This window comes from Typopeltis vanoorti, chromosome 25, assembly GCF_054136105.1.
Source record: "Typopeltis vanoorti isolate ZY-2024b chromosome 25, IOZ_Tvanoo_1.0, whole genome shotgun sequence".
Taxonomy (NCBI): Eukaryota; Metazoa; Arthropoda; class Arachnida; order Uropygi; family Thelyphonidae; genus Typopeltis; species Typopeltis vanoorti.
This window is the reverse complement of record NC_143573.1, coordinates 41,776,682-41,802,606: the sequence shown is the minus strand read 5'-3', so window position 1 is coordinate 41,802,606 and position 25,925 is coordinate 41,776,682. Positions and strand designations below refer to the sequence as shown.

The window sequence follows — 25,925 nt, the reverse complement described above, 5'->3', positions numbered from 1 at the left end:
CAAGACAAATATTAGGAACAAAAAGAATGTGCCATGGGTTCTCCCCCTTTCTCCAGCTTTAGCCAACCTATTTATGGAAAATTTCGAAATGCAATAAAAAACTTTCAGAAGAAACCAAAAATTTGGTTACGTTACATTGATGATATTTTTGCTATTTAGTCAGGAACAATAGATGAGTTAATCAACTTCAAAGAATATCTGAACAACTTGCACCCCAATATAAAATTCACTCTTCAACTGGAAGTGCACAAAAAATTACCATACCTTGATATTCTTATTAAAGCAAATGAAGAAGAAGAAAAGTTATCCTTTTCTGTATACAGAAAGCCTATCATCGATGGTGCCGTACTGCAGGAAGTGGATGAGATTAGAGATTTGGGAGTGATGATTGACAGTAGACTGAAGTTTAGAGGGCATATTGCTAGGCTGCACATCGTAGCGCTGTTATGATAAAAGTGGATCCAGAGGCAAGTGACTAAGACAATATCAGGACTTTGGACTGCTGGCTATGGAGAGAGGTTGAAAAAATGTGGATGGTAGAGTTTGGTGGAAAGGAGGAAAAAGAAGTGATATGATAGAAACATTTAAGTCAGTGAGAGGATTTTATCGAATTGATCCAGATGAGATTATAAAAAGAGGAGAAGGCAAGAGGAGAAAAACCAGAGTTCATCCCTGGAAGTTATGTAAAAGTGTGGTGAGAGAAGGGTGAAGAGTAGATTTTTTACATGGAGAATTGTCAGTGAATGGAATGCATTAGCAGAATGTGTTGTTAATGGATGGAGTATTAAGGATTTTAAGATTATGTATGTTGTCAGTTGAAGGAAACTCCCATGATGATTCAGCCAACTCCATGGACGGTATAATAATATTCTCGAGTGACAATTCCAACACATTTTTTCTCCTCCAATTCTGATTTTTTTTCTTCATTTTTAATTAATGAATACTGATGAAAAGTCTATGTTGTCTATATATTTTTATAATAATGATACTATGACTAAGATTAAGATAATTCTGATGCATACCATGTTCTTGTTTTACATGTACCATGCCATTTAGAAGGCTGCTGTTAATCGTACTCTTTGGTGATTCTGAAAGTTTTCTCTTTTTGTTACTATTATTACTTGTACTATTAAGACTGTCACATAAGAAGTCATCATTGCTGAAAATATAATCAAAAGAAAATATTATAATTATTTATAAATAACTTTTCTTTAAATATTATAATACTCATACAAGTTTATAAATAAAAAAAAAGTATACAATACTTAAATTATTTTCAACCATGCTGCATCATCATACTTTCTTGGAGCAGCTCTGCTCACTCATACACACACAAAAAGATTCAAAAATGCATAAACAGAGCTAATCTAAGGTAGTGCAATCACTTAAATATTATATAAGAGGAAAGGTTAAAAAAATGTGTTTAAAACTAGGATGGCAGAAAAATGATAGAAAGACTGATATCTAGATGGATTGATGCAGTTAGCAGTGATTTATAAGATCAAAATACAAGATTCAAAAATACAAGAATACTGGATAACTGACAGCAGGGCCGGCTCTAGAATTTTGCACCCCTTGCAATCCATTACTTGCTGCTCCAGCACCAACCTCAAATTAACTTTTGGAATTTTGAAATCCATTATGTTCAACATTAGTTTCATGACCATTAATTTTAAATATAGTACCATTAATAATAATGCACTGATAAAGTGATTAAAATACTGCATATTCATAAAATAAACCATTGCCTTCATCAATTGACAATTAAATGAAATGTAGTTATAATTTATTACTTACATATATGGAATGATCTTCACTTGTATGACGGTGAACTGTTGAGTTACACTTAACTATAGAATGTACACGTTATAGTTTTAGCATTATTTTCACATTATTTTAATTAGAATTTATATTGTTTTTAGTATCTACTGATTAAAAATACACTTTTCTTGACTTTCATATTTGCAAAATCAGAAATTAGGTCTGCATAGTCTAATTTCTGACCGATTTCATGTTCAATTGAAATAATGGCAAGTCCTTCCAATCTAGTTTCGGCCATTGTTGAGTGTAAGTAAGTTTTAATAAGATTCAGTTTTGAGAAACTACATTCACAACTTGCAACCATCACAGGCAATGTCAGTAATATTCTTAGAGCGACAGCGACATTCGGAGCAAAGTTATTTTCAACAATAAAATGAAGAACTTCAATTGGTGGCATATTTTCTGGTACTAATTTGGATACCACTTTCAGTTCATCACATAGCTCAATTGCATCGATGTCTCTATTTCTTTCATGTGTTAAAATGGCTTCTAGGTTTTTACAATTGTCTAAGAGCTCATTTGTCATCTCAGATTTTAATTTAGAGATGTTATATAAAAATGAAAAGTGTGAACTGTGATGTTCCAATTGCTCCAACCTTTCTTCAAGAGAATTAGTTGCAACATCAATAATAAAAATGAAAAACTCAACTTTGAATTTTGTTTTGGGATCTAAAATAGGTTCATCTCTTGCTTCATAATCATGTCACTTTTTCTGCTGACACAATCTGGTACTTTCAAATGTTGGTTTCAAATCAGCATCAGCTTCGACTTTCTCAGCTAATGTTGTAGCATCGACAAGAAAATTTTGAAATGATTTATCATTTCTGAGATTCTTAAGAGGCACTACTCTACAACTCTCTGTCTCCACTACTCAATCCACCAACTACAACGAACTGCATCATCTACACCATAGGTTCCCAAACTTTTTCGGGCCACCGTCCACTTTGCAAGATGTAAATTTTGTAACACCCCCCATTATAACAGTTTTCCGCATTCAAGCCGTTTGATATTTTTGACGTAAATAGCAACTAATGATACATTACTGCTTATGCCGTTAAATTTTTAAAAAGAAGTGGCCAATATGTGCTTCATCTTGAACACAGTTATTGCTATACCGATTTTGGTGAAATGTAGCCCATATGTAAATATTGTAAAATGTATGCTCGAATAACATTATGCACAGTATGAAAATGTGGAATAGAATTAAGAGATTGCATTGCATTAGTAAGAATCTCATTGTAATAATTAAAACACCATTAAATATATTACAAAATTGTTTATTTCTAACTTATAAAGTAAAAATACAAAGCAAAAATAACAAATTAATGTGAAGTTTTATACAATGGTTTAAATATGAAAATTCAGAATACATATTAAGAGATTGCATTACATTAGTAAGAATCTTATTGTAATAATTAAAACACCATCAAATGTATTAGGGTAAACTGCCCCACCTACTCTCTATACAGGAACATATAGGCGTTAGCTGATTTGATCAAATGTATTAGATGGTTTTTTTCGAATTTACAAAGTAAAAATACAAAGAAAAAATAACATTAATGTGAAGGATGAGCCTGGTGCATTTTTAAAAGTTTGTTAATATCGGGTTCAACTTTCGTTAAAAACAACTGTAAATCGCCACGCTCAGTTATATGCAGTCGGTTCCTTTTCTTAGATAGTAAATTCACTACAGCACTAACCCATGCTCAGCCAAATAAGAAGGTGGAAATGCAATTAAAAATTTCTGCACTATTTCCCATAATCCAGGGTACAGTGTCGGTATTGATTTTTGAAGCCAGAACTCTTGGTATCCAGTTTTGAATTTTATTTTTAGTTCTTCATTTGTTGTGAGTTCTATGAGTTCCACTTCTAAATTTGATGATCCTGCTGTGCTTACCTGTGCTTACTCATTGAAATCAGCATGTAGAACCTCCAAGTGTTGGCAGTATGTAAGTAAATCTTCCTTTTTGAGAGACACTGCTAATAAATTTGAAAAGTGGCTATATTCCCCTCGGCCCATATTCCACTTGAATAGAAGTTTCACTACAAAAGTGGCAATAACGTTTTTTGTTTTAATTAAATTCAATTCATCACCTTGTAGTTGTAGAATGACTTCATTAAATATTTTATAGAGGTCTGTCAAATAAGCAATGTCATTTTTGGATGTAATCAGGTTGGCCCACAATTCGTCGTCTCTGTTTTCTAGGAACTCTAGTACTGAATCAAACAAATTGTAAAATCGATTCATACAAATACCTTTTGAAAGCCAGCGAACTTCTGTGTGAAGCAGCAAACGATTGAAATCTTCATCATTTTCACTACAAAGTTGGCTAAACAATCTGTTTTTTTCTCATTGACATTGAAAATTGACATCTATTTCTATCTGACATGGTAAATTTTCAAATGATTAAATAATTGAAATAGAAAATTGATAAAAAAATTGATCGTGTAAGATGGACATAAGATGAATTAAAATGCAATATTTAAATTTTAAATGATTATCTAATCACAAAATCACGAAAATAATTAATTTTTAAATATATATTATTAATTTCTTCTATAAAGAGCCACTGACCCCTAGACCACCTGAACATCCCCAAATGCTTCTGATCCCACTATAGCCCCCCACCCTACAAGACTTCAGCGCCTACTGGGGGGCGGTACCGCCAACTTTGGGAACCTATGATCTACACCAATGCCATCTACTGCCCAGCACCACTAGCACTAGTATTTTCACAAATAATCACAAACATCCATGCCCATAGCAGGATTTGTTAGTGGTTAGTGTATCTGCTCTCCAGCCAAAAGGCTGGAGAGCAGATACACTAACCACTCGGTGAACCAGGCCAGCATAAGAAAATCAGATAGTGCTCAGGATGGAACCGAGGACCTCTCGATCTGCAGTCCAATACTCTCCCAATGGGCTACACCCCCAAAAGTGCAAGGTGGAGAGATACACTTTGGAGAGTAAATGTATTGAGCTGTGTGTAGTATTGGAACTGTGCTTTGTTTTAGAAGGAGGTGATTAAATTCAGGATCTGGGTATATTGGATGACAGTGGCCTTAATTTCAGAGAGTACATTTCATGTGTTGTAAAAACAGCATGGCAACTGTTGCTATGATAAGAGGATAAGGAGGTGGATGCGCAACTGTATAAGGCATTTATCTGACCATACATTTCTACTTATATTTGGTCACTTAGTTCCACTGTAAAGTGAAATTCTGGAGAAGGCTCAGACAGAATTAATAAGGCATTCCACTATGGAATGTCAGTTATGGGAACACTTTTAGAGTTGAGAGTTCTGAACAAGAGTTTTTACTCTCTTAAGGTTTCTGCCTAGTCTCTGAAAAGCACAAACCAGTTCAAAACAGCTGTCAGGCTAGTGAAAACTTTATGAAATGCACTAATAAAAGTCAAACACATGTATGTTTGGGCAGGAGTCGTGTTGTTTTAAGTAGTGCAAGCTATGGCAACTCCGATGCCATAGATTGTGCTCTCAGGTCAAATTTACAAAACTTTCATAGTTTCTATAAGCATTCAGCTTTGAAATAATGTTGGATCTTTAATATCCATTTTTCCTATGTAATGAATTGTATATACCAAAATAATCATGAAAAACAGCTTATTTATTATAAAACCCAAAAAATCTTCATGGCAGCTTCTCCATGATCAAAGAAGCAAATCATCTCAATGTTTATAATATGAGATTAAATTTTTGATTACATTATTTTTTGGGAGAAAAATCATTCTATGCACAAAGAAATATAAGAAATGTTTCAATAAACAAGGGTATAAATATTTTTTTAAAAAATTCTTGTTTTAATTAACTACATTAAAATAATTTAACTGCATCAACTAAACAAAAATCAATAAAGTAAAATAATCATATGAAGTATGGATTTCTTTTATTAGAAAAGAGATGTTTTATCTGTCTTAATGAGAAATTCATAATTATTCATATAAATTGAATAATTGATCATAGTTTATATAATTTAAGAGCACAGCAGATAAAAGTTTGATGTCTCTTGTTCAAGACATTTTTTCAAATAGCAAAGATAATATATAAGAAACACCTATAACTAACTATACTGCATTACTAAATTTACAGATATGGCAAAGAAATATTTGTTTTAAGAACTTGTTACCTTCCATACAAATTTGATAAATGACTACTTGTTGATACCAGAGCTGGAGTTTGTCGAGACTGTTGCTGCTGCTGCTGCTGTGATATGACAAGGCCTGCACTAAGAGGATTAGCAAGTGGCTGTTGTAGGTGATTTAGAATTTGGCTACTAGGAGATATGTTTGTTGCTGAAGTTGTCAAAGGATGTGCTCCACCATGACCAGCGGAATGTGCAGGAAGAGATCCTTGACTAGCTTCCTGTAATGGATAATATCAAATATACTAAATCATAAAATAATACAAATTTCTGCTACCAGAATTAAAATAAATACATATAGCATTTTTCGATTTCGAAATAAGGTATGTGCAAAACAATTAAAATAAGTGAGTTATTGGTGTACAAGTATTCTTACAGAATGTGGATGAGGCGGAGTAATTGTGAGACTTGTTTCAGGAAGATGCTTCAATGGTTGAGTACTATTATATCCAATGAAATGCTTTAAGCTTTCTCCTGGGGATTGCATCATTGCATCAGTCTGAGATGGACCATTAAAACCTACTCTGTTTTCTGCAAATAAAACAAGGTTTAATCAGAATAATATCAATTTGTACCACCTAATACAGCACATTAGTAAATCAAAAATTAAAAAGTTAATGAATGTAATATCACACAATAAAAATAAGTGTAGCATAAAATTTAATTTCATTTTACATATAAATTCATTCACCATATCATTATGATATATGCTGATACTCTTTAATTTCCTGTCATGACATGCCACTTTATCAGTTACAACATCATGGATGAAAAGTATTCAGTAAGGTTGAAATAATATGGATATTAAGTGTAAGCCATTAATAACCCCAGTTAGGACGCATGATAATCTTGTACATTCAGGATAAGAATTAACAGAGTTAACTTACATTCACAACTTCTGAGCCAACAACTCATAAGTCACCGAATACAAGAAATATGAAGTTTTTTACACAGTAGGTAGAATAGTTCAAATTGTACCTAGACATATAAATCTAAACGTATACAATATATTTTTAGTAAATTTCGGAACCTATGGTTGTGTAGCTCTATTTCTTTGAATAGTAACATTCAATTAGCAAGGCTTATATTTTTGGAGCAACCCTAGATTTTCAGTCTTATTTTAACTTAAGATCATGTCAGTGTAATTAAGCTAAAGTAATTTGTACTCACCTTTTGAGTCCCAATTTTATGTTTTCTTTCTATAGATTTGAGATATAGCTCTAGACCAGGAGTTCTCAATATTTTCCAGTGGCGTACCACTATATTTAATTCAAGATATTAGATGTACTAGTAAGCAAATCTGTTTTCGTACCACCCAACAGTGGCTCACGTACCACCAGTGATACGCATACCATAGGTTGAGAATTGCTGCTCTAGACTAGTCCTGAAGTACATGAAGTAATTTTCAAATTTTCAAATTTTGAAATTTAAATCAACGTACAATTAGGATGAATAAAAGATCAAAACATTTAAACATAATAATAAAAAAATGAGAAGTTTTTAAGGTTTTGCGACAGTGCAACAGGAAAGGAAGAGTTTATGATAGACTATACTTCTCTTATATGCAGTTAAATAAGAAATGTTCTGATTGCTTGGAATACGGAATGGCACTTTACTTTGTTCAGCTGTCCAAACTGAAGAGATGACATGGAGGGTCTATGAGACAGTGTTTATGGTAAGAGGGAGGCAGTCACAGACTGGAGGGTAAAATTGGCTCAGGAAATTACTTCAAAATCACCCACGAACTACTATTTTATATTATAATATTTTTTATTTCTTTCTGATACAAATTCATTGCAAACATCTTCATTACTTGTTATTGTCTTTTTCACATGACATAATATTAGACATATTATTTTTAAATATTAATATATATTATAAATACACAGTATAATTTACTTTTTTAATAAATAAAAATTTCTTTTTTGCACTAGTTCATTAAGAATATTCCTGTTATTTATTTTATCAAGTCTATTTTGCATGAAATTAACATGAATGATTCAAGATGTGATGCGTAAGACACTTTCTCAGTCTGTTTAGGTTTCGATAAAGACCTCTCACAAGATATCTGGGTTGCATTAATACATATTTATAGGCTAAAATGCTCCTGTATGTCAATGTATGCAAATTCAAATTGTCTAAAACCTAACAACAGCATGACATGCAGATTTTGCAGGATTTACAGTTCCTAATATCAGTAACAGTTTCATTGCAGTCCTCATCAGTGTCAGTGCTAACATCTCCATACATTACATCTTTGGTTAGAGATGAATTGAATTTGCTCCATTTCTTTGCAAAATCTACCAGCTTTGTTTGTAATATTTTTCTGTGAAATCTTTGCTAAATTTCTTAATAGTTTGTTTAATTTTAGAGAAGCATTATCTTGAAGACAATTTTGAATATTTTCAAAATTCTTGGGATCCAAATATAAAAATTTCTTGTAAAGATTATGGTAGTTTAAAAACCTTTCATTAAATAATGAAGTACTCTATCCATTTTTACATCATATACATTTATCTGTAAAAGTTTTTTTTTATTCTATCTAGTCCATTTATTTTTAAAATCTATTTCATACTGATATTCCTAATTTCTAAGACTTAACTGCCATTATTACAAATTTTGATGCTGTAAGAAAGTCTTTCAAGATATCTTAAAATTTCTATGAAACATCCAATATATCAACGAGTTGTCTATGGAGGAGCGATATCCCAGAAGAGGAAAGTTACTAGTGGTATACCTCAATGGTCTGTTTTGGGTCCATTGCTGTTTAATTTGTATGTAAATGATATCTGGAGAGGTCTGAATGGTAATGTGCAGTTGTTTGCAGATGATGCAAAGTTGAGGAGAGCTATCAGGAGTAGTGTGGATGCTGTAGCTTTGCAAGAGGACTTGAATACACTGGCTGAATGGGTAAATAAGTGGGGATGTCAATTCAATGTTTCAAAGTGTAACGTTTTGAAATTTGGGAAACAGAGATGGGATGTAAAGTACACAATCGGTGCAAATATCTTGGAAGAGGTAGAAGAAATGAGAGATCTGGGAGTGATTGTAGACAAGGACCTAAAATTTCAGGGACATGTTACTAAAATAGTGAAGACAACACAGCGGATAATGGGAATGATGCAGAAGACATTGACTTGTAGAAGTAAGGATGTTATGGTTCTTTTGTATAAGGCTTTGATCAGGCCACATATGGATTACTGTGCACAGATCTGGTCACCTGGTTTTCAAAAAGATGAAATTGCGTTGGAAAAAGTTCAGAGGCGATTGACTAAGGTGGTTTCTGGTCTCTGGAATGTAGAGTATGAAGACAGATTGACAAAATGCAATTTGCAGAAATTGGTGGATAGAAGGAGGAGGGGAGGGGGATATGATTGAGACATATAAGCTGTTAAGAGGTTATTACCAAATTAACGTCAGGGAGGTTTTGCACAGAATGGGTGAAGATAGCAGGAGAACAAAAGGTCATTCCTGGAAGCTGTATAAGGAGGGTGTGAGCAAGTTTTTTGCATAGAGAGTGGTGAGTGATTGGAATGCTTTGCCCGAGAGTGTGGCGTGCGCAGAGAGAGTGAATATATTTAAGACACAGTATGATAAACTGTGTGTATAACAGTGGACCTCCCACGAGTTTTTGACTCCATGGAGGTTTTTATAATAATAATAATAATAATATACTTTTATAATATGTACTGAATTTGACTTCAAATATTTTGATAATAGACATGCATCAGTATTTGCATTCAGTGATAATAACAGCAACAAGGAAGACTAGTTGATCACATTCACATATGAAGTATCATGTAACAATGAAGTGGTTTGCAAAAATATATCAGTTCAAATTTCTTACAATCTTGTAATTCAGTTTGTAACATTATTTGTATTACTCTGTAATATCAACTGTAACAAAAAAATGTAACATCATTTTTAAATTCTCCCAAACACCTTACTTTCTTTTTGATATATTTATGAATACACTATTACATTATCTATACAATATATAACACACCATAACACTAGCACATAAAAATACAGTAGTTAGTACTATTATTTAGAAGCCAAATACATCTAGTTGTTCACAAAGTCAACAAAGGAATGCTGAATAGCTGAATGGCAGGTATATAACTGCACAGTAGTAAACCACATTTGAAATGCCATGTAGAAATTAATATTACTTTTAAAAATTTTATGGGTCTTATTCTATGTGGTCTATATCCTTCTTTGGCTGATATATTTATGATACCTGCTATATCCCAAAGTGTATGATACCTGCTATATCCTCCTATGTTTAAGTAGTTGGATCAAAATCTATAGGAATATGACTCAGAAGTGTATTCAAATTACTTCAGTTTAATTACAGTGACATTATCTTAAATTGAAATGAAATTTCATGCCCTCAATTCACTATTGAGGGTACTCACTTCTCTCAATCCATTACATTCATTCACACTCTGCAATCTAGTCCACACATCTTACACAACTCCCACAGGTGACAAGTTCTTCCCCTATTCATCATGTATTGAAAATTTTCTTTTGTGTTAATCTTATTCATCAGGAATCCCTTTAGTAATTAGCATGCCTCTCTTTTTCTGCCTATCAATGCTCATGTTATAAAATATGGCTAAATTACTAAAACACAATCTACCTTTTCGATAGCTGCATGCCATAGAGTATTGTGTGCAGCTCCTTAAAAGGTAGATTGTGTCTTAGTAATTTACCCATATTTTCTATCCATCCATTCTTGCATTTTACTTATAACCACCACTCCTGACATACTAATTGGTCTGTAATTTACTACTTCTGTCTTTGAACCTCCTTTTTGTAATGGAACAATCTTACCCTCTTTCCACTCCCTTGAAACCATGAGACTTAGATTAAACAACTTCATCAGAGATACTGCCAATTCACTTGCACATTCCTGCTGTACACGGGCTGACATGCCATCCAGTCCCAGTGCTGTATTCATGTTGATATTTTTCAATATGCTGAACACCTCAAGTTCATTTCTCTCAATTTTCACATCAGCAATTGTAAAATCCCCATCTGGATGACTGTGTTGTTGTAATGTTCCATCGAGTCGTTTTCGACTCCTGGTGATTCTATGAACATACATTCTCCATTCAGATCTGTCTTTGGCTATATCTTTCAGAATTTCCAAACGCATTCCAGTTGCTTCTTTAACTCCATCCACCCATCTAATTCTTGGTTTTCCTCTTCTCCTGCTTCCATCAGCAAGCATCATCACCTTCTCCAGACTGTCATTTGTTTGCATAATATGTCCGAAGTATGACAATTTTTGCTTGATGATCATAGCTTTGAGAGAGCAATCTGCCTTTATTCTATCTATCACTGATTTACTGGTTTGCTTTGCAGTCCATGGTATTCTTAGTAAAGAACTCCAAACCCATAATTCAAATGCATCTATCTTCCTTCTTTCACTCTTTCTCAGGGTCCAACTTCCACATCCATACAGTACCACAGGGAATATCATTGCTTTCACAATTCTGATTTTTGTTGCGAGGCTAATATCTTTATCTTTAAAGATCTTGCTTAAATTTGTCATTACTTTCTTTCTGAGTAATAATCTTCTTCTAACTTCTTCAGTACAATAACCATCTTTATCAATTCGGGATCCTAGGAGCACAAAATTGTTAACTGCTTCCGTTTTCTCCCCATCTACTTCAAAATCATTAAGTTCACATGTTGCCATAGGTATATCGGGATGATACACCTATGCAAAGTGATCACTTAATAAATGAACTAGTTCTTCTGCTTCTGTCACCTTAACATCAGCACTGATTAAAGCCACCTTTCCATAATCACTGTTCCTCTCACTCACTAGTTATTATACCAGCAAAGGTTTGTCGATTGGTAGAGCCTCTGCTATAGTACACCCACAGATTCGAGACCCTTTGACACTTCTGCACATGTAAACAGGAGGAGAATCCATTCCGATAATAGGGTAATCAGTCTGCATTGTGGGATGAGTTGTTTATTATTACACGTTGGAAAATTAACTTTTCTTTTATGATCATTGTAGATAACAATGTTGCTTGTATAACAGTTGGAAAATTTTACTTATAAAGCACGTGATTTTGCATGTTGGCGACCAATTTGTATGTCCTTCATTTCTTTCTCCCCTTCAGCATGAATCGACTATTCTTGGCAAGTCGCCAAGCAGAGATCTACAAACTGTGGGCGTACTATACTAATGGCTCGCAAAAAGTTAAGCAAGTTTGAGCATGGTTAGTAATTAGAAGGAATTTTCCTTCGATGCTGTTGGCACACTCTCCCTCAATGAGTTTTTGGACTCTATGGAGGTATCACATGATAATAATAATAATAATTTACTTTAGCCTGCTATAATGATCATTTTTTTCTTTATACTCCACAATGTTTTTTTTTTCCAGCTCCTGCTTTATATCTTTACTCATTCACTTAATTTCCACTTGATTTATTCTTGGGCAGGTAATTATTATTATTATTACGGCTATCTCCATGGAGTCAGTAGACTCATCGCGGGAGACCCAAACTAGCAAAACAATATCTGTCATATCTCTTCTTGAATTCATTTACAGACGAAGAGTTCACAACTAAGTCAGGCAATGAATTCCACTCATTCACCATCTTCCAGGCAAAAAACCTTGTTCTGACACCCTTGTTAACCATACTCTTCTTTAATTTCCAGGGATGACCTCTTGTTCTTCCATCACTATCACACAGCTGAAACATTTCCCCTGCATCAATCCTATAAAAATCTTTCAGTAATTCAAACGTTTCTATCATATCCCCTCTTCTCCACCTATCAACTAACCTCTGCAATCCACAAGCTCTCAATCTATCAGTGTATGGAGCATTTTTTACATCACTCATCAACTTAGTCACTCCTCTCTGAACCCTCTCCACAGCCTCCTCATCTCCAAGGAATCCAGGTGACCAGACCTGAGCACAGTAATCCAAATGTGGAAGTATCAACGCTTTATAAAGGGGAATAATAACCTCTTTACCTCTGGATGGCAATGTGTTCCTCAACAACCAAGTAATCTTATGTGCAATCTTGGACACCTTAGCAATGTGTCCCCTGAACTTCATCTCCCTAGCCTCATCAATCTCTTGGAGAACTGTTCCATCAATGTAGTACACAGCTGGTAATCTTTTAATTCTAAAATGCATAACTTTCCACTTTTTCACATTGAACTGACATTTGTCCATTCTACCAGCTTATTTAAATCATCCTGCAAACTTTCAACATCAGCTTGATTTTTTATTGCACTACCAAACTTTGCATCATCAGCAAGCAACTGAATATCTCCCTTTAAGCATTTCCTATATCATTTATATACAAATTAAACAACAATGGCCCAAGCACAGAGCCCTGAGCCACACCACTGGTCACCTGCCTCATCCTGAACTCAGCCCCTCCATACACCACCTTCTGGTATCTCTCCCTGAGCCATTCTCCGATCCATATCACCAATTTAGTATCCATTTCCATCTGCTCCAATTTGCGTAACAGTGTTCCATGGGGTATCCTGTCAAAGGCCTTAGCAAAATCCAGAAGTACCACTGTGTAGCCAGTTCCTTTGTCAAACTCAACTCATTCTATTCTAAAAATTGTCATTCTATTATAAAAAGTTAATAGATTGCTAAGGCACGATCTACCTTTAACAAAACCATGTTGGCCTCTATAGAGTATCATATCCTGATCCACCCATTCTTGAATTTTGTCTTTAACCAACTTTTCCAGTAATTTTACCACTACTCCTGAAATGGTGATTGGTCTGTAATTAACTACTGCAGTTTTAGAGCCACCTTTATGCAAAGGAACCACTTTGCCTAACTTCCATTCCCTAGGGACAATACCAGAGTTCAAACTTAAGTTAAATATCCAAGTAAGAGGGGTTGACAATTGCTTTGCACATTCACTCAACACCCGAGCTGATATTTCATTAAACCTACAGCAGTATTTGTAATATATTAAATACCTCTGATTTCTTAACTTCAATTCTCACATTAGTTATTGCTACAGGTACAGAGATATCCTCACTTGGGTGATAGACTTTTGAAAAGTGATCAAGCTTGATACTACTGCTCATCCATCTAACGCCTACCTTCTTTGTCTTCTTGACCATGGGGACACAATCTGATATTGCTTTCCTCAGATACCCGCTTTTATCCTATGCACTGCTAACATCTTTCCCCTGCAATATGTTCTGCCATGGGATGGCTACGAGCTCACTCCGAAGCTTGTTATAATTGCCTAATCTCATAATGCTTCTCTTAAACAATCCCTGACCACTTCCCATGCACCATAAACAATCTTTCCTTACAGCTTCTTAACCATAGTACTGCTCAATCTATTTCCTAAGTCTGTCATAATTACCAGCTTTTTAATTCGACATAAATCCTTTCTTGACAGAGATTTCCACATGTTTAGAAACCTCCCAGAACAAGACTACATTGTTTTTCCTAGCTGGAAATAGGGTGTTTACTTTGGTTATGGATACATGATGTTATTACAAGATTGAGCACTCTCAAACCCTGAAGTCACTCATAATAATTGCTTGGACTTGCAGCTGTACTAATTTGCTGATGCATGGCATCTACATCTCCTGCTGTCAACTCCTGGTCTTAGTTGCAATATAGAATTTGCTATGTCATTTCTGCTAACCAACAATATGTCCTATTGCTCTCTATCTCATCCCAGAAAGCTTCAAATGAATTATCTCCAGACATAAAATCCCCTTAACTTCTATCTAACAGATAAGCTTAGGTGTTGACGGTTATTTATGACTTATTTTTTAACGGTATTAACAAAACCAAACAATTTTATCAAAGAGATGTTTTATTAACTGCTTATATTTCGCTGAATTTCAAATCAGCATCATCAGAGCACAATACACTTGTACACATGACAGTGAGTGAGTGAAGCAATACAATTGCAATGGACAAAAGATGTAAAGTCCTATTTTTAGTGCCCTCTAACGGGGAAAAAAACAGCTATGTGGGAGTTTCTATTAGGATAATTAATCAGGATAATTCTATTAGGATAATTAATCCCAAATTTTTGGCAAATTAATGCAACCATATTTGTTAAGGTTGGGAGAATTCTTCAAAGCCATTGCTGACTCAAAAAATAATCTTTCCGATCTGTAACGACTCCTAAATAGCACATTCGTTTTCTTCCATCTAATCCCGTGTGAAGGAGTGTCCAAAGCGTGGTCTCTCAGTCCTGACTTGCCATAGTAATAGTAGCGAATGTATTTTTCATGTTCTTCCAGGCGGATGTTAACTGATCTTCCTGTTTGCCCATTAATAGGCAAGTCACAGTCACAGGGAACTTCATACACTCCTGGGTGTGCTAAAGGGTGAAGTTTGACATGAGGTTTGAAAGTGGTGCAAAGGTCATGTTTCAACACTACTTTGGCTATCTTTTCTGATATACCTCTAACAAGGAATAGAAATAGTCATGTGTTCTTGTGGAAGGGCAGAGTAATGGGACTATGTAGTATTTTATCTATTTTATAGGGATTATAGCCATTGGCCAAGAACGTATGGTGCAGATATTTGAGTTCTGTGGTCAGAGCTATATCGTTAGAACAAATGGCTCTGGCTCTGGCTCTGTAAGCATTTTTAAAATGCCATACTGTTGGACTGGATGATGACGTGATTGTTTATGTAGGTACCTTCCTGTGTGTGTAGGCTTTCTGTAAATGGCAGAAGATAGTCATCCATCTGAAGTGCAGGTGACTAATGTGTCAAGAAATGGTAAACAGTGGATTCTTATTTTACTGTGAAGTGGATTTTGCGGTGTTGGCTGTTTAGGTAGGTGACAAATGCATCCAAAGTGTCTTGTCCATGGGGCCAGATGGCAAACACATCATCTACACAGTGTAACCACACTAGTGGCTTGTATGTAGCTGTGGTAAGTACTTTGTTTTCAAAGTGTTCCATGTAAAAATTTGCTAATGGGGGGGGGCATAGCAGTACCATTAATCTGTTTGTAGATATTTCCTCCCCATGTAAAGTAACCTGCATTCATGGTAAATTGAAATAATTCAAAAATATCAGGAGGAAATTTAGACTTGATTAAACCAAGAGTGTCTATAAGTGGTACACTGGTAAATAAAGAGGTGACATCAAAACTAATCATTATGTCTGAATTTTTTACAAAAGTAGAGGAGTTGCCAGTAAGGGGAGCAAGCGACTTAGCTAAATGCTGGACCAGTTTATATGTGGGACTATCTATGCTATCGACTATGGGGGCATAGGGAGATATTAATTTTGAGGATTTTTGGTAATCCATAAATACGGGGTGGTTTAACATGAATTGGTTATATTTTCTTGATGATTTCTTTGGACCATGATGTCACTTTTTTCAGTAATTTTCGGACTCTTTTTCTTTGAGACATAGTGGGATCTCAATGTATAATTTGATATATGGAACCATCACATAGAAGATCTTGCATTTTTCTGTTATAATCTTCTTGATTCATGATAACTGTTGCATTTCCTTTATCGACATTTGTAATAATAGTATTTTTATTCTTATATAACTTGATTAAGTGGCATATTGCTTTTTGGAGGTTTAGCCTTGTTTAGGATACTTGCTATATCTAGAAGCACGTTATTGGCCATTGCTAGAGGAAGATCATGGATGCCCCATTCTACTTTCATCATAATTTCTAATTTAGGAATTTGTTTGGGCGTGACGGCAAAGTTATGCCCTAGACTGAGAGCGTTCTTGGCTTCTTCATTGAGTGTTTTAGACGATAGGCTTACGACCGCGTGGTCTCGTCGAAGTTGCGGTCGGGACTTGGTATGTTGGTGCTGTTGTAGGAATTCATATTTTTTAATGTGTCTGCTTTTTACTTTTGAAATTTTTTTTTTTGCTGCAACTTAAGAGATGTGATGTAGGATAGTCCACATTTCAGGATTTAACACATTGATTAGTTCTTGTTGTAGAGATCCCTTAACTTCTATTTTTGTTGATAATTTCTTCAGTTATTATCATCAGCACCTCTCTTCCTGTCCTATTTCCTCTATTCTCTGGAAAATACATATACCCCCTTACATTCTATTCCTGGCAACTTGCTTACAGTATGCTCACTATTTAGAGTTTACTGTAAGCAGCAGTGCATTTTTTTTCCCCCTGAATAATGTTGTGTCATCAGTACTTGGAACATCTGAAATAAAAATTGCTAGAAATAGTACATTCTTGCTCTATTTTTATTGTCCTCTAAAACACCAGAAATGCTTTAGCAACAGATAATAAGTCCAAACATGCTAATCATAATCTATATAATCTCCCTGGAGTTAAAGCTAAAATCCTACATAGGAAAGTAATTACCGTATTTTTCGGATGATAAGACGCACCCAAAATTTATGATAACTAATAATTAAGGAATTGACAGCGTACACTAGAAATATAAATTAAATAAACTTTAATATATACTTTCCGATATTTCGGCAAACGTCACATTGCCATCTTCTTGGGAACTTATTACAAAGACAAGTGCACACAAGTACTACATAACAGCAAATGAGAACAGAAGCTAGGAAGTTAATGTTTTCCTAAAGTCCTGATGGTGCCCCCCCCTGGCAGGCTATATTGGTAGTTCTTGGCCTTTGGGCTGAAGTTCTTCTGATAAATGTTTCCCAAATTTGGGGCAGTCTCATGCATCCAAATTTGTTGAGGTTTAGCATGTTCCTAAGGGCTGAGGCTGATTCCATGAATGGTCTTTCATATTTGAACTTGCTGCGGTGTATTAGCTTCTTCCATCTTATTCTGTGGAGAGTATCCAGAGCATAGTCTGCAAGCCCAGAGTGGCTGTACTTGTGAAATCGGATGTAATCCTTGTGTTCTGATATTTGCTGTCGTACCTGTTTGGCCAAAGTAGGACAGTTTACAGCTGCAATGGACCTGGTATACACCCCAAATTTATGAGACGATTTTTAGAAAAAAATATTTTATTATATAAAAATATTTACAAATTCTTACTTAATTTTTATTGATTGTTACAATCATTTGTATTAGCAATATTCAGTTCATCTTCACTCTCGGTACTATCACTCATCTCATTAATGTCAGCGTTCGTATTACTTTCGTCTGAACTATTGTTGTCACTCCCTACAAAAACTGTGCCATCTTCGGTACCATCCATCACATTACTTATCCCACATTTCTTAAATGACTTTATAATCGTCTCTTCTTCTTTCACAGCTTCCCATGAATTTTTCAGCCTGGTACATACTTCTGAAATTGTTGGCCGTTTCATATGTCCTGTTGCTGTAACATCGTGATTTGGCTTTGCGATCCATTTGTTCCACTCTTACTTACTATTATAATAGCGAAATTAACTCACTTCAATTATTCTTTATTCGTAGAATTTTCACCTGAGTATCACAGGCATCATCAGTACAGGCACAAAGCTAATTAAACAATAACTGCTATATTCACAAAGCACCACCTAAGTAGCTAAGGTTAAATTTCCTAAATTTATTTAATTATTATTATTATTTATTTTTTATTTTTTTTTAATTATTTAAATTTAATTATTCATCATCATCATCAAATTCCTGACATGTACCCTCAAGGAGTGTACAGGATATGATAGAACTACATGAAAAATTTACATCATTACTAACTTCCTATCTACAATTTTCCTCCAAATCAGTCTATTACTTGTCAAGACTCCAATATTATCATCATCAGATCTTATATTTCTATCGTCTAAGGCACACTGTACCATATCAATCCATCTATATCTTGGTCTTCCTCTGGGTCGTTTTCCTCCCAACCTGGCAGAGAACACTCGTTTTGCTAATCTTTCCTCACCCATTCAGTTTAAGTGACCATACCACCTAAGATTAGCTCTGTTAACGCACTCCTTGATGCCGACAATGTCAAGTTCTTTCCTAATATCCTAGTTTTTAATATGATATTGCCATTGATGCCATCTGTTCACACCTATAATCTTTCTCAGGACTCTCATATCTGCAGTCTCTAGTCTTTGGTCAAGTGTTTTACTTCTGATCCAGCTCTCAGATCCATAAGTTAAAATTGGTTTGAACACTGTCTTGTATACAGCTAATTTAGTGTTCTGACTAATTTCTCTCTTATTCCATATGAATTTATTCAATTGACTTCCTACCATACCAGCTTGGTTGATTCTGTTGTCTATTTCCATATTTAATTTACCATCTTCACTAAAAATCATGCCAAAGTAGCTGAAATGTTTTACTTCTTCCACAGGTTCCCCGTTCACAACACAGTTGACATTTTCAACAATTCTACCTATTTTCATTGTCTTTGTCTTTTTAATGCTGACCTTCATACCATATCTATTATAACAGTTATTCAATTTAGTCAGGGAATCATGCAAACTAGTAGCAGATTTATTCAGAAGTATAACATAGTCTGCATAAAGCAAAGAGCTGACATCAACATCTACAATTCTAATATCATGTTTAATACCACTTTCCTTCATAATGTGATCCATATAGATAATGAATAACAGAGGGGATAATGTACATCCTTGTCTCACACCAGATTTAACATTAAACCATCTTCCTGTACTTCCTTCAATTCTAACTGCCGACTCACAACTCAAATACAGACTACGTATTACTTGATATAATGCCCCATTGACACCATATAACTGTAGCGTATTGAATAGCTTCTCTCTTGGCACCTTGTCATATGCCTTTTCCAGATCGAAAAAACTTAAATACAGATCTTTGTTATATTCCCATGCTTTCTCGACTATTTGTCGTAAAGTGAAGATCTGATCCTGACAGTCTCTATTTTGCCTGAATCCAGCTTGTTCTTCACCAAGCTTTTCTTCCACAATTCTTCTCAACCGTTTCTCAAGTATACTTGCATAGATCTTACCAGGAACACTCAGTAGGGAAATGCCTCTGTAATTCTCACATTCAGTTTTATTTCCGTTTTTATATATAGGCACTATTAGAGCTCTACTCCAATCAGCAGGAATTTGTCCCTCTGTCCAGGCCTTCTGAACTACGCAGTGCAGCCACTGTAGGACTTTTATATCTCCATACTTCAGCATTCCTGGTCGAATATCATCTATTCCTGCTGCCTTTCCATATTTCAAGCCTTTGATGGCTTTTTCTACTTCAAGTATGGATATGTATTCCTGACTGTATGCCTCTTGAGTGTTTTTTACCATATTGCTATCACTGCTTGTTTCATTTAGCAATTTTTCAAAGTAATTACTCCATACCTCAAGGATATCTTTTTCTGCAGTTTTCATGTCACCTTTATCATCTCTAACTCCTTTTACAGTCCTCTTTCCTCCATTTCTAAGCTTCTTCAACAACCTCCAGAATATCTTACCACCTTGTTGATATTTATTTTCTATGTTCTTGCCAAAGTTCTCCCATGACTTTTGTTTAGCTAGTTTTACACAATGTTTTGCTTTCTTAGATTTGTCTCTGTATTCTCTAAGAGCAAAAGCTGACTTATTACCCAGGAACTTTTGATATGATTTCTTCTTTTCCTTCACTGCCTCTTTAACTTCCTGTGTCCATGATGGAGTCCTGATTTTTCTACACCACATGCCTCTCTGGCTGAATCAATCAGGGTTTTCTTCAAGACTTGCCATTGAATCTCCAAGGTTTGGTTCCTGTTCTCAAACTCTTTCATTTTTTTTTTCTACAGTTCTACAGTCTACAGTTCACATCTGAGAGCTGCTCAACTTTTATTCGCTTTAAAACTTTCTTACATGTTATTCTTTTCAATATGAAATTCAATTTTATCCTGCTTAAGACTAAATAGTGATCACTTCCAATTTCAAATCCTCTGTACACTCTGATGTCCTGCAGCAGGGAGAAAACATCACTATCAACAATAACATAGTCAATGAGAATTTTCTTATTCCTTTCCTCTTCTCTCCATGTAAATTTGTGCACATTTTTATGTTAGAACATGGTGTTAGTAATAACCAGTCCATGTCCTGAGCAGAAATCCAACAGATATTTGCCATTATTATTAGCTTTGCTCTTTTCTCCAAATTTTCCCAAAATAGTTTTGTATGTCTGACAATCATTTCCTACCCTGCTATTCAGATCCCCAACAAGGACCAACTTTTCCTTTTTCATTGTGTCAGTTGCTTTTTCTAAAGCATCAAAAAATTCCTCCACTTCTACCTTGGGACCATAGGCACAAATAAGTCTCATTGTCCAGTTCCCCATTCTCATATTTGTCCACATCACTCTACTCGAGACTGCCTGCCATTCAAGAAGATTAACCTCGTGTTTTTATATATATAAAAAAAAAAATTATTATGATAATTGAATAATTAAATAATTATTATTTAATAATCAGATAACTAAATAATTAAATTTAAATAATTAAAATAAAATTTTAAAAAATAATAATTAAATAAATTTAGGAAATTTAACCTTAGCTACTTAGGTGGCGCTTTGTGAATATAACAGTTATTGTTTAATTAGCCTTGTACATGTACTGATGATGCCTGCGATACTCAGGTGAAAATTCTACAAATAAAGAATAATTGACATCAGTTTAATTCATTTATTATAATAGTTAGTAATATGTCTACTCACGGTATTTCCTTACTGAAACTTATGTTCCACACTTCCCACATAAAATTTTTGAATGGTTTATTAATAGATCCAGCCAAGGGTTGTAATTGACTTGTAAGGCCTCCAGGAATAATAGCTAATTCTGGTTTCATTTCTTTTAGAAGCTTCTTTGTTGATTCTGTTTTATGCGCTCTGAATTGATCCCACACTAACATCGCAGGCTTTTTAAACAATGCCCCTGGACGTTTTGCCCATATCTTTTGTATCCATAATTTCATCCCTGTTTCATGCACCCAGCCTTTATCTTGAACGTGGATAATAATGCCACAAGAAATTTCATCTCTCGGTAATGTTTTTCTCTTGAAGATTAACATGGGGGGTAGTTTTGTTCCGTCTGTGCAACAAGCTAAAACTACAGTGTAGTGAGTTTTTTCGTGACCTGTTGTTTTGATCACTATTGATTTGGTGCCTTTTGAATGTACTGTCCGATTTGAAGGAACACCAAAAGCTAGAGGCACTTCATCCATGTTCGCAATTTGATTAAGCTCAAAGTTAAATTTCCTTCTTGCTGATATGACAAATCTATGGAATTCTATAATTTTAGCTTCATAGTCAGCCGGCATTTTTTGAGCTAGAGTGGTTTTTGTACACATGCATAACCTGTGTCTTTTCATAAATCTAAAGCACCAAGAGGGTGATCAGGTAAAATCTAAAATTCCATTAGCAGTCCCATCGTTTTACTTCAAAAATTATTATTTTCATAGAAACAGATATTCCCATGTTTTGATGATTTGTTACCCAATTTTTCATTTGTACTTCTAAATCTGGCCATTTTTCTAGATGTGAATGGAATGTTTTCTTGTGTTTACATAGCAGTTTTAATTGTTCCTCTTGTTTTCTCCACTCACGAACCATTTTTTCTGTTGGTGGTGGACCAAAATGTCTTTCTGCTGCTCTGTTTCCACATTTTTGCATAATTTATCACATTTAATTTATAACTCACATTATATGAAAGTCTTCTTTGTTTTACACTCATTTTTTCTAATTTTAAGATAAAAATTTTAACGACTTATAAAAAATAATTCAAATGAACCGTACAAAAGTGCATATGTTTACACTAATGACTACTGACACTCTAAATCGGTGATTCAGCCACATGCAGCGAGATAACTGAAATACCTACCTTCAGTGGCATAATTACTAATTTTATTAACATATTGCACCAGTAATTGAACTTCGCTAACAGCGTAAAGATTCGTATTTTAATGTTACCTTCGGACCATAAGATGCATCCCAATTTTCAGTCAATTTTTCTATGTAAAAAGGTGCATCTTATGGTCCAAAAAATAAAGTACATAATAGCTTATATGTTTAAGGTGGCTATGATGAGTTAGGTGACATCCAACTCCTTCAGATTGGGAGAGAGGAGCAGATGTTTGGAATAATTTGAATGCAAAGAGGGGATAATTAACATTCAGATAAAAGGAAAAACTGCAAATGATAAACATTATTTGCATTTCTTCCTTTGATCTTTTCATGAATTAATTCTGGGACATTTCTAATGTTAGAATAGGAGTTTGATTAGCTAACTGGTAAAACTGCAAATAATGTACACTGGAAAAAATGGATTTTTCCAATCTTAGATAAGGATCAATGTTCAGATAATCAGTAAAACTGTAAATAATAGACATCAGAAAGATCAATACTTTGACTTTTCCAATATTGTTATTTTATTTTTATTTTTTTCATCATCATTATATATCAGATAAATGTATGTGAAGTCTCTGACCAAAAAACTCCAAGAACCTATCATACATTTAGTATCATGGGTAGGGCTAAAGTTAGATAATTTAGTTCCTCTGCTTGAGAGACCAAATATGGCACATTATCAAGCCACTTGAAGCCTCCAAGTAACAGTGAGATGGTTTTCTCATGCTGAGCAACAAAAATTATCTATGACCTAAAAACATTCATGAGCATCCACGGCTACAGTAGATTTGAAACCACAATCTCCTGGTTACAGAATAACAATGATATACACTCAGACAACCAAGCTGGTAAGGTAGAGATCTGATGTTCAGATAATAATAGGCAAAACTTCAAATAACTTTCCACGTTTTTTTTTTTTTTTTAGTTTGGAAGTGTCATATCTGAGTTTGAAAAGGCTGAATAACTGGGAAAATGTCATGTAAATCACTGTAGTTCAATCTCAAAAATGAAATGAAAAATAAATAACAGTTACAATTAAAATATGATATAAGAGGATTCAGTTATAATACAGTCAACTCTCACTACAGCACACTTGCAGGGACCACAGAAATAATGTGCTTTGTTATAGTGAATACTTTGCTATCCACTATAACATTTCTTTTGGCATAACATTGAAAATAACTTTTCAGTATTTTGTTATGGTTAGAGAGTTTGATATAGTAGTGTTTTCTATAATGAGAATCAACTGCAGTTATGAACTTCTTCCATTCATAATTTATTGGAGGACTTCATGGCAAGGATCACAGAAGTATTTTTAATAATTCAGCAAAAATAATTAGTAACCTAAAAGAATGACTAATCTAAGTGAAATTAGTAAACTAAATTAACTTTTCAGTGACCTCTTATCATGCACAAACTATAGAACAATACAAAAGGTGAGTTATTTCCAACTCTAAAAATGGACATGAGATCTACTGCTTTTCAGCTGGTGTGAAGATAGCTTCCTCACCAAACTGTATTGCACAAATATTATGTTAATTTTTTTTTTTTTCTTATTCCTTCGAGAGAGGCAATGGATCAGTGTGACTCTTTGCTTACAGATATGTATTACAAACATTTTGGTTTCTTTACAATTGTTTGCAATTAGGTCCAGTCAGATGCAATCAGCATGCATTGTATCTATAGGGATTTGAATGAGATTTGAATCTACAGCCAACTGGCTGTAGATTCAAATCCCATCATGGGTATGGATGTTTTGTAAATCTTTACATGGCAGATGAATTTCACTGCCTAGTGTGAAACTCCCATCTTGCTTATTGAAGGACTAAAATGGCTTCAGGTCTTGTTAACATCCATGGTATTAACACCAATATGTTATAAGTAACAGCCTTTCATGGATGTGATTTATATAAAGAAAGCCATTTTATCATTATTATAATTAACATACACGGAATCAAAAGACTCATCATGAGATCACACTCTCACACAAAGAAATCAGCAAACTATGCTTTAAACCCATTCACAGTTTCTTCATGCCCCACACTCTCATATATACTTGTAACCTCACTGCTATGTGATGTTGGCAAAAAAAAAAAAAAAAAAAAAAAAAGCCTAAAAATACAATAAAGGAACTGATGGATGAAATGCTGAACTCAAAATGATTCTTTTTAATGAACTATTACGAACCTAACTATTTTCGAAAATGAAACTTCCCATCTATGTTTCAGACTACATAAACAAAATAATTAAGATACGAAATATCAATTTTCAGAGCATAACCATGGATGTGATTTATCAATTTTCAGGGCATAATAGCTTATCAATATAGTTGTAATGATAAATATTTTTGGGGATTTTATGGTGTAGCTGCATTACACGTGTAATGTAAAAACATTTTAAAAAACTTGTAAAAAACCGTAGGTTGAAGTCCTCTTTAGGAAGATAAGAATTTCAAGGTTTTTTATGCAGGACTATGCAGAATATAATGAACAAAATATTGTCATGACAACACCAGTAGCAAACAGCTCAAAATAACAGATCACATAATCATTTATTTCAGCTTAATTTTCAATTAATTAAGAAAAATTGGGGTTTGATGATAATTCAAAATGTATCATGAATATACAGAAATATTAATTCTATTTAATATAAATAATTTCAGTCATTACTTGCTATGCAATGTCTGATAATTTTCAATAACTAACCTTCATTTGGAGGTGAAAATGGAGGCTCAGATCCAGAATCTGGTGGGCTCTCTGGTAAACTGTGCCTGAAATACAAAACTGACCATTTCAAAATAAGAAAAACAAAAAGAGAATATCATTATTATACATTACGTGGTTACTTGCTATGTACAAAATATAAATAAATAAATAAAATGATAATAATAAATTAATTAATTAAATAAATAAATTAAAAAAAATTAGCATGCAATAAATATTGCAAAGAAAAGTGAATAACCAAAACAAAAATTAACTAATTAACTGAAAGACTATAATTAAAGATATAAATCCATATAGAATAAACTACATAGCATCAAGCTTGATGCTATGTATCTCAAATATATATCCCAAAACATCAGCACTTTTAATAATAATCCTCTCAAGCTTCACATAATCTGAAAACAACTGAACATTTCTTTGCAGTCCTACGACAATATCATTGAT

At 34.1% G+C, this 25,925-nt stretch overlaps 1 protein-coding gene across 4 annotated transcripts in view; it reads right to left on the bottom strand.

Annotated features, from left to right (window-relative positions):
- LOC150092685 (uncharacterized) overlaps positions 1–25,925 on the bottom strand; it is a 491,968-nt gene that overhangs the window by 234,652 nt on the left and 231,391 nt on the right. For all 4 annotated transcript variants that reach the window (XM_090414354.1, XM_090414355.1, XM_090414357.1 and 1 more), the window contains exons 4-7: positions 25,464–25,528; positions 6,359–6,513; positions 5,968–6,203; positions 1,023–1,159 (exon numbers count right to left, since the gene is read on the bottom strand). In XM_090414354.1, coding sequence (XP_090270480.1) covers positions 1,023–1,159; positions 5,968–6,203; positions 6,359–6,513; positions 25,464–25,528 — 593 coding nt within the window. The remainder of the gene's footprint in view (positions 1–1,022; positions 1,160–5,967; positions 6,204–6,358; positions 6,514–25,463; positions 25,529–25,925) is intronic.